This window comes from Sinohyriopsis cumingii, chromosome 4, assembly GCF_028554795.1.
Source record: "Sinohyriopsis cumingii isolate HCF-2022 chromosome 4, ASM2855479v2, whole genome shotgun sequence".
Taxonomy (NCBI): domain Eukaryota; kingdom Metazoa; phylum Mollusca; class Bivalvia; order Unionida; family Unionidae; genus Sinohyriopsis; species Sinohyriopsis cumingii.
The window spans coordinates 3313148-3329406 of NC_142964.1; the positions used below are offsets into that span (position 1 = coordinate 3313148).

At 34.2% G+C, this 16259-nt stretch overlaps 1 protein-coding gene across 3 annotated transcripts in view; it reads left to right on the plus strand.

The window, feature by feature from the left end:
- Nucleotides 1–16259, plus strand: part of LOC149800541 (uncharacterized) — a 72659-nt gene that overhangs the window by 44827 nt on the left and 11573 nt on the right. For all 3 annotated transcript variants that reach the window (XM_089954472.1, XM_089954473.1, XM_089954474.1), the window contains exons 14-17: nt 7902–8045; nt 13034–13119; nt 13874–13944; nt 15272–15424. In XM_089954472.1, the coding sequence (XP_089810598.1) occupies nt 7902–8045; nt 13034–13119; nt 13874–13944; nt 15272–15424 (454 nt within the window). The remainder of the gene's footprint in view (nt 1–7901; nt 8046–13033; nt 13120–13873; nt 13945–15271; nt 15425–16259) is intronic.

A 16259-nucleotide genomic window follows, 5' to 3' on the forward strand; every position in this document is an offset into this window, starting at 1 on the left:
CTATAGCTGATGTCAACACTGCCTTGGACAAATGGTATCAGATGTTCATTGCAGCCTTAGACAAGCATGCCCCAATTAAAACATAAAGGGTTAAACACCAAATTACACCCAAGTGGATTACCCCTAAGATCAATGAGGCTAGGCACCTAAGAGATAATTTCCACAAGAAAAAAGACATGAAAAGCTATAGAAAGTGGAGAAATAAAACTAAGCACCTGATAGATAAGGCAAAAGAGAACTACTATAAACAGGCTATTAATGAAAGTAAGAGTACCAAAACATTGTGGAAGCATCTAAAAGAGCTGAACCCACGCAAGAACAGTTGTCTTCCCCCTAGACTTAAGCAAAATGATGATATAGCAACATCTGTACAAGACATTGTGGAAATGTTCAACAATTTCTTCATAAGCATCTCCAGTAAGAGTATTCAGAACCAGACTGATATCCCAATTGAACTTGATGTTCTTCTGTTATTTATAAAAGCTAAAATTCCTGATGATAATTATTTTTCAATAGCTAATGTTAGTGAAGATGATGTTTTTGATATGCTAATTAAGGTTAATATTAATAAATCCTCTGGATTGGATGGTATTGGTCCACGAATTCTTAAAATTGCTGCACCAGTAATAACAAAGTCACTAACGCATATCATAAATTTAAGTATAATGAGTGGTAATTTTCCATAAACACTGAAATGTGCAAAGGTTACACCTATCTTTAAGAAAGGAGAAAAGGAGGATCCAGGAAATTACAGACCAATATCAATTCTACCTGTATTGTCAAAACTATTTGAAAAGCATGTAGCCATTCAGGTCTATAAATTTTTCGAAACATACTCTCTATTTCATAAAGCTCAATCAGGATTTAGAAAGTACCACTCGTGCCAAACAGAACTTACCAAATTAATTGATCTTTGGCTGAAGGAAATGGATAATGGACATATGACTGGAATTGTTTTCCTTGACTTCAAGAAAGCCTTTGATCTTGTTGATCATGAAATTCTGCTGCAAAAGTTGAACTGTTACAGATTTGACAATCCTTCTTTAAACTGGTTTAGATCATACCTAAACCAAAGGTCTCAACAAGTAAGCATTGGCAATATTAGCTCTCAAACTTGCACTATTCATTCAGGAGTCCCTCAAGGCTCAGTTTTGGGCCCTCTCCTCTTCCTTATCTATATCAATGATCTACCATTAAATAATGAATCCACAAACACAGATTTGTTTGCAGATGATGCAACTTTGTATACATCTAGTTCTGATACTGAAGTTATCCAAATGAAATTAAACTCAGACCTTATCAGAGTCCAAAACTGGGCACAACAAAATAGGATGGTAATTAATGAAGGTAAAACAAAATGTATGATTTTGGGGACACCACAAAAGCTACACAAGTCAGGGAACCCAAAACTGTCTCTTGCAATAAATAATCATCCATTAGAAAATGTCAAACATGAAAGGCTTGTAGGTGTGTCTGTAGATAATAATTTATTATGGAATGACCATATTGATAAGCTTTGTAAAACACTGTCATCCAAAATTGCCCTTCTCAGCAGAATCAAGAAATATTTACCTATGGAAACTCGCAGTCTATACTACAAGTCATATATTCTTCCAACAATGGATTATTGTTCTAATGTATGGGGAAACTGTGCCAAATCTGAGCTTGACAGGATTTATAAACTTCAGAAACGAGCAGCACGTGTAATTTTAGATGCATCTGTTGATCATCCCTCAAAAGCATTATTTACAGAACTCAAATGGTTCACAATATATGACAGGATAGATTTTCACAAGGCAGTTCTTTTATATAAATGTCTACATGGAACTGCACCAGAGTATCTTCAAGACTTATTCAGGCCTTTTTCAGCACAATACCAGTTGAGATCAATATCACATGGAAACCTTCTAATACCAAAACCAAGAACAGAGCAATTTAAAAAGAGTTTTCAATACTCTGGTACAGTTCTGTGGAAGAAGCTTCCACTACATGTAAAATCTGCTGAAAATATTAGAGTATTTAAGAAAAGATATCATGAGCATGTATGTGTTTCTAACAGATAATGGAATTTAGTATTTTAATACTAAACATGTTAAAATAAACAGTAATTATTGCCATCTTCATATAATGTGCATTGTTATACTCTCCTTAAGAGGGCCTCAAGGGAGAATAGTCCTTGACTAATGAGTCACCCTCTATAAATAAAGCATTATTATTATTATTATTATTATTATTATTATTAATCTATGAGTTCTTGTATTAAAGTCTCACATTAAATAACATTTGAAGTAACCACGATAGTAGTTTAGGCTGCAACTGTACTAATTTCACCTTTGGTATATCCAAATCTTGAATGTGATGGAGGAACATAGCTCCAAAATAAACACATCAGTTTTAGAACTTGTTCATTGACTATGAATCAAGTATCCGAGTCCAACTGAATTGTTAGAAACTTTTTAATTCTTTTGACAAAATCATAATTAGCCATCAGATATGGAGTAAGCCTATGGTCTTTCTGCCATCTCAACCAAGACCCTACCACAACCATGTGACCATGCCCAATGACATCACATTAATAATCGCTATACAACTAGAGATGACATCTCTTTGAGAATTTTGATTTCAGTAGAGCCTTAACAGAGTGGAACAGTAAGAAAGATTGACAGATATTTAAGTATTAGGGTGATATTTAACAATGGCTATTCCTCCCGCCACCACTTTCTTATTGGAGATCACACACACACAAAACTTAGAGTAAATCCTGAAATCCTGGCAGCATCCCTGCTGGGGAGATAACTTGACTATTCGATTTTATTGGTCTCTGGTTATCCCATGGTATTTCTGTTACTTGAACATTATCTTACATTGTGTCCATTCAGCATGGTCGAAAAAGGCTTACAATCATTGAGAGTTGTTAAAGGACTCACATTACTACAGATGTGAAAGAACGAGAACCATACTATAAATCAGTGAAGATAAAATAGAGTATATATGGGTTTGACTGTCCCTGATTGGTTGATAATGAAAGTAAGATTTTAGTAAAAACAATCTTTTGAGAGCTTGTCCTACTTGTAACTGAAAAAAGTGAGGGACATTGTTTTATTAACATAATTTCCGTCCCTTTACAGACCTGAGTTTGGACGACTCATTACTGAAATCAGCAGCTGACTCTTTGGTGCAGTATTGAAAGCACACATTTCAGATTTGTATAGATCCAGAAAATGGTGCGGCTTCTTATGGTTTTCTTTTCACAAAACCTGTCGTCATAGATGTGTCTATACTGATACAAATTTGATCATGAGCACTCGAAATGTTAAGTTACTGAATTTCAATATCATGGTGTTTGCACAGGTTTACAGTGGGAACTGAATTAGTACAGAGAGTCCTGAAATCTTGAGTTTTGTGCAGAAATATGGAATCCAAGCAGAATACATCCAGAAATGTAGAGGTTTTCAATCTTGGATTTAGTCTCCCTGTTGCATTTCACACTGATATGCATATTGACAGAACAGTTGTATAGTAGTAGGAAAAGTAAGTGAAAAATTTAGATACATATCATAAACAAGACACAGTATGTGGGGGACAAGATCATAAGAACAGGCTGGAATGGAGAAGTATAATAAAAACAAAAATGAGTAGAAGTGTGCCTCTTTTTTTATATGTGCAACATTATTTTCTCAGCTTCAGTAAGAAATTTCATCAAAAGGAAGACAGTAAAGGGTGTACAGTTAACTAAACCAATATGAATTTAGCTACTTAAAAGATGTATCAAATCGATTTTAACCTTCTGGTCTGTTTCTGTCCATTCTGGTGATATGTCCACTGAATCAGTATGGTTGGAAAAATATTTGGCAAATTTAAAAATTGAAAAATCTTTTGGAAGTTTATGATTATACCCTACTTCTGCCTGAGAGATGTGAATAATTTTATTTCTTGGTTTGGTGATTGTGGTTGTTGCTGAATTCAGATGCATCATTGAAAAACATTGATGCATTCTCATACTTTTTTACAAATATTTATTACAGATGCATATCTCCAGGTATCGGTGAATATAGCTTGAATAAGTTATAACAGTTCTAGTTGGAACAATGGACATTGTTGGAGAAACTATAAGTGAGCTAAAATGTAAACTTTTCGGCAGTGTGTGATGCACAATTGCTCAAGACTTTTCCATCTCATATGCTCACCATGAAAAATCTATTTGTACCAACTGATGGTGACTTTAAGGTAGCTGTCACAAAGGCATAGTTGACGATATTCAAAGGTCTACAAAAATTACTTGAGTCAAAAGTTATAAACTCATACAGCTGTGGCAAAAATGATTGACTAGTACCTTTGCTGCTGTTGCCACAGTTGATTAGTTGGTTGATTTAGTTTGGTTTGGTTTTTTTGTGGATTTTTTAACAATATTATATTAGGTGGAGGAAGAACCCTGAAAGACCACTAACCTAAATTGGTTGATCTGTGACACAAACTCACTTGGTGAGATGTGCAAGTGATGTAAAAGCAAGCACCTTAGTATACTTGGGCACATGGAGCCTCTGTTGATTTGACATTTATCTCCAACAGCCGAAGTAATTTAGACACGAGATCTTGGGTTTCGGTAGATCATTGTGGTCTTTACACCATTTTCAGATGAAGAGAATCTATATATGGCAGCCAGTTTTACTGCTGAAGAAAACCCAAGTCCTTTTGAGACACCAAACACCACTTATGTAGAACCACTGACCTTCCACAAGTAACTGGCAACATTCTCATTTACACATTGGAGGCAAGTAATCACATGACAAGCATCTTGTACCACTGCCATGGAAGCTCCTCAGATTTGTATCACAAGACAAGCATCTTATACCACTCTGCTATGAAAGCCCCTCAGGCCATAGGTACAAGTCTCATATGAAAGATTAGAAATGGGAGATAGAACCTGTGATAACTTGGACTGAAAGTGCAGAATGTTACTGCTAGGCCATCAGTGATGATGATGATGCTGTTGACAATACAGTTAACTGCAATGGCATTGATTTTATAAGTACTCGGGGGAAAAATGCTTCTTGGACTTTAATCCATTTTTTAAAATCTAACTTATGATATAAAAATATTTGACTTGCTATATTTTTTTAATAACTTTATATTAGTCTTGCAACAAGGCATACAAATAAGACATCGGTAACTGAAAAAGATGTTCTTACAAGAAATGATATAGTGTAAAAGTAGACAGAAATAATGCAACATCACTTCCACAGGCATCAATGTTTTTTTTTCTGACAGATCATGTATTATAAGTTTACCACAACATTTATTGAAAAAAATAATAACAAGGAATCATAGAATCTGACCGCACATTTAAAGATATACAAGATTTAACTATTATTCTAATCAAAAGCAGCATGCCTGAGAAAAAAGAAAAATAGCAAGACATAGTGATCACTTTAGTAAACACACAGTTTGGTAAGGATACTAATTCATGATTTCTGTATTAGAATAGAAATATCTTTTATAAAATCTGTATTCATGGATGTTAAATTAGCAGGTATTAAGGGACTGATCAATGACATCTACAAATAATAAGCCACCATGAAAAATTATGATTTCACATTATCAGAGACATACTTGGCTGACAGACAAACAAACAAAATGACAAAAAATTGATTATAATGACTAATACAAATAAAAATATGCAGTAGATTATATGATCTATAAGAATTCAGTAGATTACCTCCAGCCAGCTGTCATTTAAATAGCTTCTGTCCCCAACCCAATATTAAAATCGCTTCTACTGCCCACTAACCAACAGCCAGAAATTATGTTAAAAAATATGCTTCTGTAGGGGGCAGTGTTTTTTGATTAAAATACATCTGACGGTGGATCATAATATATGATCTATAAGAATTCAGTAGATTACCTCCAGCCAGCTGTCATTTAAATAGCTTCTGTCCCCAACCCAATATTAAAATCGCTTCTACTGCCCACTAACCAACATCTGACGGTGGATCATAATTTTTTAAAATTACTTCTGGTGTGGGTTGGTTGAATTTGAAAGTGCCTTCCCCCCCCCCGTATGGTATATGTTTTACTGGAACTCCCCTAAGCAGAAGGGTAAAAGTTGGATTTTTTTTAAATTTTTAATTTTTAATTTTTTGTTAAACGGAGCCATTATTTTTGTATCGAGACCACTCTTTATTCCAAATGGCCATCTTATCCTACTTTTAGCAAAGGTTCATCTGTCTGTTTGCAGTTCATACTGGTTTGCCTTAGATCTGAGACCGAAAAGTCTAAAATCCAGACACAAAATCGAATTCCGACCACAGGCGAAATTTGGGTAGAAAAAAATTGGATCCAAAAAATGAGGTTTTCCCTCTGTATTTTGTGGTGCAACTAGAAATTCCAGATTATTTGGTGTCATTGTAGAGCTACATCTGTCTACCTTTCTATAATACAACCCACTTTAGTGTATCATGCATGACCATGATGCTACGGAGCTAGGCAGTAGGCTACTACCTCCTGCGATGTTAACTTGTTGCTAAGGGTTAATGTGTTAATTGTTCATGATATAAAATAAATTCATACATGATTGATAGTCCATAATATTAAATATATTCATACATGATGGACTGTTCATGATACATTGCTATCAAGTGTCCCATTTTTTCTGTATTTGTCCCATATTTTTGACCTAAATATAGGTCTATACTTTCATGTTAAAAATCTGTTTTGGTATTAATAAAATTAAACCAAAAGTTTCCTTGCAATTTTCTATTTAGAATGGGCACCAGATTTCAATCTTAGAATAAATGTATTGCGAGTATATAGGGATATAGAGTTCTAAAATATGATTGGTTCATTTGAAATCAAGGTTATCATGCCAGCCTTTAACCACCATATTGGATGGTCCAAAGCATGTGCCGCTATCACTGTATCTCGTTTTCATCATGTCATAAAACAGCAGAAGATTCAAAATTTTCTCCAGCAAAGAAAAGAAAACAGAACTGGAAGGACAATTTTATGGTCATGTTTAAATTTATGAAACTATCTAGTAAAGGAGAATGTTTTAGAAATCAATATTTGTTCCTGAAAATCAGTAATTTTGTCATAAACAGTCAGTATTTTTGTACTCTGCAGTTGGCAGCTATGATACTATAAAATATATTCATATATATTTGTTTGATCATTGTTTTGATATTAGTTTGTCAAATTCTGGTGTCAGATTGATCATTGATTAGACATTAGTCAATAAAAAATTCTGATGTCAGATTGGTCAGTGATTATACATTAGCCAATCAAATTCTGATGACTGATTGATCATTGATTTGAAATTAGCCAGTCAAAATTCTGATGTATTGATTGGTCTTTGAATTTTGACATTTACAAATCAAATTGTGCTTTCTGACTGGTCATTACCCCTCATTATTATATTGATGCATTATGCATAGATTTTCTATGTTCTAAATTGGGTACATGGGTACATATCTCAGTAGGTAAATGTGATATGCATACAGATAATAAAATTCACAATGTCTCTTGTCTGTTTCTAGATGGCATGAGAGTACTGTGGGATTTCTAGACTGGTTATCTCTTTCAGAAGGATTTCTTCATGAATTAAATTTTTAAAGTAGGTAACTGATCGGTTGATGGTACACAAGCACCATTTGTAGGAGTAATATGTTGATGTATTCCATTGTTTAAAAGTTTGTGACTCTTTGATGAATGACCATTACTGGCAGTACACTATTCTAACTCCTTTTGAAAATGTCCAGGCAGAATTCATTGACACAGAGTTGGTCAGTTTTGTGAAGAAACATTTATCATAAGCAAACTGTAAGGTGAAAGAAAATTTACATGTTTTCAAGAAATTTCAAGATGAATTATGCATTTCGGAGATTCAGTTATGTACTTTTTGACAGGTTCAGTTACAGTACATTGGGACAGTGAAGTCCAGACTAAATGCAGATATGGGGCTGATGGGGTATATGAAGTGAGGATTGTTGAGGAGCCAAGAATCTTGGCTGACAATAAGCAGATTGCTGTTGGTGTTCTGGTGAAAAGAGGTATTTGATTACTCATAGACCTGTTATTAAGCTATTTGAGTACTTATAGACCTGTTATCAAGCTATTTGATTACTCATAGACCTGTTATCAAGCTATTTGATTACTCATATACCTGTTATCAAGCTATTTGATTACTCATAGACCTGTTATCAAGCTATTTGATTACTCATAGACCTGTTATCAAGCTATTTGATTACTCATAGACCTGTTATCAAGCTTTAGAACATGCAGTGATATAGACCTGTTATCAAGTGTGTGTGTGATTCAGATTTTTAATGTAGCTTGAACAATTTTTCAGTCATATTGCTACGATGTCTGCAGTGTGGCAGTTTGTAGTGATGTCTAGCACTGGGGCATCATGCCGCAGACATGTAGTATGATGTTCCACCCAGTCACATTATCCTGACACCAGGCTGACCAGTCCTAACACTAACCTCTTAATGTTGAGTGCCAAGCGAGGCAGCTGTTGTTAGTACCATTTTTATAAGTCGTTGGTATGACTTGGCTGGGGATTGAACCCACAATGTCATGCATCCAAGGAGGATGCTCTAACCACTAGGTCACCGGAGCAGTTCCTGTTATCAAGCTTTAGAATATGCAGTGATATAGACCTTTTATCAAGCTTTAGAATACACAGTGATATTGAAACGTATATAGTGGATTCTTTCGGCTTTGATATACAAAGTATATACTATAATTCTTCTTGGACAAGTCCATGCTTGAAGATTATAAAGCAAATCCACCACGTAAAAGTTTGTTATTGTAAAGTTTTATTTAGGAAAGCACTTTTCCAGTAAGAAGCTCGGGAAATCATGTGCAAGGTAGACCCCAACTCAGATTCATCCTTTTCCCTATTCCATATTCCACGAATCCAGCAATAGCACAGTAGTTAGCATGCTGGACTAATAGTTAGGGGGTGTGGGTTCACATCTGCCTAGAACAGCTGGGGTCAGCTGCCATATTGTTTCTCATTGCAAGTTCATACCATCCTGTCATAACATGAGAAACTAATGTTTTACTCCCAAACCCTCTGACACATTTAGAAACAACAACACAGTTTTCAGTAATCTATGGGGAATGAAAAATATTGTTTTTACTACCACTATACATGTTTGAAGCACGTATTCTGTAGAGACAGTCGTACTTAGAGCCCATGTAGAACCATCCTTGGAGCAGAACAAAACTTTATACATCATTGCCTTGAGTGAGAATGATTGATCATTATTAAATATTATTGGCAAGTCAGATTTTACTCCATATATAAAACACAATCCATGGTTATTTTGGTAGTTGGAATAGTGTACAAGTGAGGTTCAATTTTTAAGGAAGAATGTCAAAATGATGGTGTGATTTAAGAATAGATGAGTCATTTACAAAATGAGCAATGCCAAGCTAAACTAAATTCTGAACTCCTGGAAGGTGTTTGACTTTGTTTAGCACAGCAGCAAGGGGGAACATTTTATTTTTCACTCACACTGCAACATATCAACAGTAGTCATTCTGGAATGTACATCTGTTGAAATAGCAACACCACCCAGCATGTTTGCCACTCACTTACAGCAATGCAGATCCAGTCAGATCATTTTCTATGCTGAGAAAAATCAACAAGATCTTTGGGAAATTTGAACATCTAATAATGGGTGCCAAAATGAATCCAGATGTCATTTGTAATTCCTTCAACCCACCCACCCCACTCTGTGAAACTATTTAGAGCAGCAATGACTGCAGCAAATGATACATATATGTCATGTCTGTATTGTTTTGTTTACGTGAGTGTGGGCACATGTAGGTGGTGATGATATTAGAGAATGTTAAGTCTCCAAATAAATTTGGTTTGTAAGTGTATTAAATGCTTTTAAGAAAACAGATGGTATTTTCTTGTTTTCGTCAAGTTAGAATTTCCAGTAATTTTGTATAAGTTGACATAAAAAGAATAAAGATAACTTAATCTCAATTGGACAATGTCACATTTTTAAGTCACATGCAGTGACCCCCTCTTGGGACCTCACAACACATTTTTCAAGTCCACAAAACCCTCTGACACTATGTGGGAATATTGCAGGCATGGGCAAGGTACTTTACTCCCTTGTCTTAGCCACAAGTACTTCTGTATGTATCAGTGTTAAGTGATGTTAAACACCAATTAATCCGTACATCTTCTGTATGTTCAGTGTTATGTGCCATTAAACACCCATTAACCCTTACATCTTCTGTATCTATTAGTGTTATATGCCATTAAACACCCATTAATCTCTACATCGTCTGTATATGTCAGTGTTATGTGCCATTAAACACCCATTAATCTCGATATAATTTGTATGTGTCAGTGTGCTTTTAAAGACTCATTAATCCCTACATCTTCTGTATGTATCAGTGTCATATGCCATTAAACACCCATTAATCTCAACATCTTTTGTTTGTATCAGTGTTAGGTACTGTTAAACACCAATTAATCCCTACATCTTCTGTATGTTCAGTGTTATGTGCCATTAAACACCCATTAACCCCTACATATTCTGTATGTATTAGTGTTATATGCTATTAAACACCCATTAATCTCTACATCTTCTGTTTGTGTCAGTGTTATGTGCCATTAAACACTCATTAACCCCTACATCTTCTTTATGTATTAGTGTTATATGCTATTAAACACCCAATAATCCCTACATCTTATGTATCAGTGTTATATGATATTAAACACCCATTAATCCCTACATCTTCTGTTTGTATCAGTGTTATGTGCCATTAAACACCCATTAATCTTAACATCTTTTGTTTGTATCAGTGTTATGTGCTATTAAACACCCATTAACCCCTACATATTCTGTATGTATTAGTGTTGTATGCTATTAAACACCCATTAATCCCTACATTTTCTGTATGTATCAGGGTTATGTGCCATTAAACACCCATTAATCTCAACATCTTTTGTTTGTATCAGTGTTATGTGCCATTAAACACCCATTAATCTCTACATCTTCTGTATGTATCAGTGTTATGTGCCATTAAACACCCATTAATCTTAACATCTTTTGTTTGTATCAGTGTGCTATTAAACACCCATTAATCCTTACATCTTCTGTTTGTATCAGTGTTATGTGCCATTAAACACCCATTAATCTCTACATCTTCTGTATGTATCAGTGTTATGTGCCATTAAACACCCATTAATCTTAACATCTTTTGTTTGTATCAGTGGTATGTGCTATTAAACACCCATTAATCCCTACATCTTCTGTATGTGTCTGTCACATTAAACAGCCATTAATTCCTACATGTTCTGTATGTATCAGTATTATCTGCTATTAAACACTAATTAATCCCTACATCTTCTGTATGTGTCAGTGTGCCATTAAACACCCATTAATCCCTACATCTTTTGTATGTGTCAATGTGCCATTAAACACCCCTTAATCCCTACATTATTCTGTATTTATCAGTGTTATATACTATTCATCACCCATTAATCCCTATATCTTCTGTTTGTATCAGTGTTATGTGCCATTAAACACCAATTAATCTCTACATCTTCTGTATGTGTCAGTGTTATATGTCTTTAAACACCCATTAATCTCTACATCTTCTGTTTGTATCATTGTTATATGCTATTAAACACCCATTAATCCCTACATCTTCTCTATGTGTCAGTCTGCCATTAAACACCCATTAATCCTTACATCTTCTGTATGTGTCTGTCACATTAAACAGCCATTAATCCCTACATCTTCTGTATGTATCAGTGTTGTATGCCATTAAGCACCCATTAATCTCTACATCTTCTGTATGTGCCAGTGTTATGTGCCATTAAACACCCATTAATCCCAACATGTTCTGTATGTATCAGTGTTATATGCTATTAAACACCAATTAATCCCTACATCTTCTGCATGTGTCAGTGTGCCATTAAACACCCATTAATCCCTATATCTTTTGTATGTGTCAATGTGCCATTAAACACCCATTAATCCCTACATCTTTTGTATGTATCAATGTGCCATTAAAAACCCCTTAATCCCTACATTATTCTGTATTTATCAGTGTTATATGCTATTCATCACCCATTAATCTCTATATCTTCTGTTTGTATCAGTGTTATGTGCCATTAAACACCAGTTAATCTCTACATCTTCTGTATGTTTCAGTGTACTATTAAACACCCATTAATCCTTACATCTTTTGTATGTGTCTGTGTCCCATTAAAGAGCCATTAATCCTTGCATCTTCTGTATATATCAGTAGACTGTGCAAGTATGAGAGGCAATCATACAGAAAAATGGAAAGGGTTCTAAAGGGTTAAGGTTTAAAGTTAGTTTCCTCAGTGTTTATCAGGGTAGAGATTAGTTTGTGGCATAGGAAAAAAATGTTACGCCTTCGGTCATAAATTCTAATTTTCAGCTAAGCTTCAGTTTATATGCTGCAACAAAACGTTGTTTATCCAGATATGTCCAGAGAAGTCAGATATTCACAGGAATATTTGATAGCATGCCTGATGATAATTAAGCAGGAATATAAGCAGATATCTAGGGGTTGCTTTGCTAATGAAAAATGTGCTGCTAGATTGAAGCAATATGACTTTGCCATTGGCACTTGGAGGAGGGTAAAGTCATTGGTGGTGGTGGTGAATTTTTGTCCAATTGACTTCATGGAGATTCAAACATTGACCCATTAGCTAGGTCTAGAATTGTTAAAAACCAAGGACCCATTTACTAGGCTTTGAAATACAGAAAACATTGACCCATTTACTAGGCTTGGAAATGCTAAAACATTGACCCATTTACTAGGCTTTGAAATACAAAAAAAATTGACCCATTTACTAGGCTTGGAAATGCTAAAACATTGACCCATTTACTAGGCTTGGAAATGCTAAAAACATTGACCCATTTACTAGGCTTGGAAATGCTAAAACATTGACCCATTTACTAGGCTTGGAAATGCTATAAATTCAAAAATATGTCCACATTTGACAACTACTTGATAAATTTTTCAGGTCCTAGTTGGCGTTGGGGTGACCAAGATGGTGGTGAGGGGAACTTAGGAACCGTCATTGCCATATCAGATAAGGGTCAAGTCAATGTAAGTTTCACTACAGTGTTTGTCCTTATTGTCATATATGATTTAGGGCATTGACAAAATGCAATCATTTCATTTTCATATTGAATTTGTGTATTTACAGCTGTAAATTCTACATCATTTCTGTATATAGTAACTGTTCACCCTGGTGCTTTACATGATAAATAGTCATTATCAGTAATTAATTATTAAGTCATTTAGTCAATCATAAACCCTTTTCAATAACATTCTTATATATATATATATATATATATATATATATATATATATATATATATATATATATATATATATATATATATATATATACGCTTGACATTTTTTATGTTTGATCTAGTTTACTTCAACATGATGCTGATGCAGAAAAGTATTTTATATTGACCTAGAAATCATTGAGCCATATTGCCATAAAAAATTTCAAGATTTTATTCCTGTAGAAAAAGTCATGTAAAGTTTTGTAACCTCAACAATATTTCTGACTTTTCTGTTTGTCTTGTCTCAGTTTTGTATTTGCCTTTGAAAAATACTCATTTAGAATCAAAAGTGCTCAGGATAGGAAGAAATTAGTTTTGCACTGTTAGTTGTCAGTTTATTGCATATATATATATATATATATATATATATATATATATATATATATATATATATATATATATATATATATATATAATGGAGAGAGATCTGTGTTTGTATCTATTTTCAGAATTAAACTTTATCACGGAATTATTCTGACAAGTATTTTGTGTTATCCATTCAGGTCGCCTGGTCAGGTGGGCAACAGGGAAATTATAGATATGGTTACAGTGGCAAGTATGACTTGGAAGTCTGGTAAGTCGAGGTTTTATGTTTTATACAGAATAATTTTTATTTATTTGCTTTTCAGCTTTAGTATTGTTGAGTAATAGGTATTCCTTTGGCTAGAAGCGGGTTATGGTTTGGTTCAAGTTTAGTTTTGTGACAGTAGACTACAAACCTTGACAACAAATGAGCTTGATTATTCTGAACAGGAAAATGAACTTTTAGATTCTTTTATAGAAAATTTAATGTGATTTCTTTGTTATCATTTTATCATTTAAAGTTATCATTTTAATTTAGTGAGGTATTTTATTTTTACAAATTCAAGGAATATATTTACTTGACTGTGTTGAACTTTATCTGTCATTCTTTTGAAGCTGATTTATAAGAAATAAACTGTATGTTTTTATGTTTTCAATAACTTAATTCTGTCTTAAGTGCCCTTTGAATATTTAATTTGAAACTGTTATTTGTTTTGTGTTGATAGAAGTTTAAAAGAGTATTAAATCAGACTTGGACCATTAGATCATCAGATGCCCACATAAATCCAATGAAAACTAATTTCAAAAGAATATTAAGTCAGACTTGGACCATTAGAACATCAGATGCCCACATAAATCCAGTAAAAACTAATTTTAAAAGAATATTAAGTCAGACTTGGACCATTAGATCATCAGATGCCCACATAAATCCAATGAAAACTAAGGATGATGTGACCATTCCATATGAATAACCTGACCCATTTTTGGGGCACGTCTGCCAAGATATTATTCTGCAGGGAATGTGTCTGATTTGTATGTTGCTCTAATGAGCATGCACAGGTTAGGCAGTTTGGTCCCTTCCCATTTGAAGAAGTAAAACACCACGACAGAGTTTTCTAACATAATCTGGATTGACTTCCAACAGAGTGAACAACATTTGTGATAACATTGATTTTGAAGTTGATGGTGGAGGAAGCAGGAGAACCCTGATCCAACCATTGACTTTCGAATGGTGACCTACTCTTGTATGAAATTGAATCCAGGACCGTGGAGGTTCAAAGTGAGCACATTTTTGTTTTACTATCCAGGTAATGACCATGACAAGTTGAGCCAATAATTATGTCAGAACCACATGGGGGTGTTTGTTATACGTACACAAATAGTAAATATCTATGAAAACTTGCATTTTCTTGTTGACTGTAAATGAAAACATCAGAATATAATACCAGAGAGAATTATTAAAGTATTATTCACAAATTAACAAAAATATATAGTTTTCCTCAGTGTCTGTATACATGGCCATCTTAAGTTTTCAGTTTTTATGATTGATCTTATTTTAACCTAGAACACATCATTATTTAACCACTTGTTTTCATCAGTTCACCTGACGTTGCGAGCAAGGGCCCAGTATGGGAGTTACAGAATACAGAAGGAACCTGGGAACAGTTCCCAGGATACTCTCTCCAAAGTATTGAGGAGGCATTTAATGGAAATAATAATGGAACAATGCTACTAACAGTAGAAAAGAAAATGTAAGTTGCAAATGTGAGGCCTGTCTGTATTTTTGAAACAACAATAATCCTGATCTGCTATATCATAATGTACCTGCAGATTGGGGTCTGTTTTGTTTGTTCTACTGATTACTCCTAACAAACTGCACAGACCTAGATCTGCCAGCACATTATGTGACAGCAGATCTGGGTCTTTGCAGTTTGACTCATAAGTGAATATATATGGTATGACATGCGTTGTTTTAACATGAATTTGGATATACCATGGTCACATCATGACTCATGATTTGGATATACCATGGTCACATGATGATTCATAATTTGGATATACCATAGTCACATAATGACTCATGATTGTTTATCTTAGATCTCTTTTATTCCTTTATACTACTCAAAACATTAGTCAAGCTGACAAACAAAATTTGGTTCAGTTTTAGAAACCTATAACCTACATATCATAATTAATATTCTTACACAGCAATTAGTAATTTTCATTGCGCGTTGGGACTATCGTAATCTTGATTGCTATATAACTTGACCCTCCAAATTTCAAGACACCGTATTTTCTAAAATTAGTAATAGTTTTAAATGGTATATAAACATGCCCAGAAACATATAACGTGTTTTTAAAGCCAAAGGAAAAAAATTCAAGTTGGAAAATAAACTGAGGAATGTTTTATTTTCTACTAAAACCATATTGATTGAGTAGCCATTCATTTGGTTGCGGAATCTCTTTGATCACCCTAATTATCACACGAATTAGGCAGAAATAAAAAACACCTGACATACAGTGTACTCCACAATTCGTGATCAGGCAGTTCTCTGAGCAAAGCAAAATCTGCAATCTGGTTAAAGG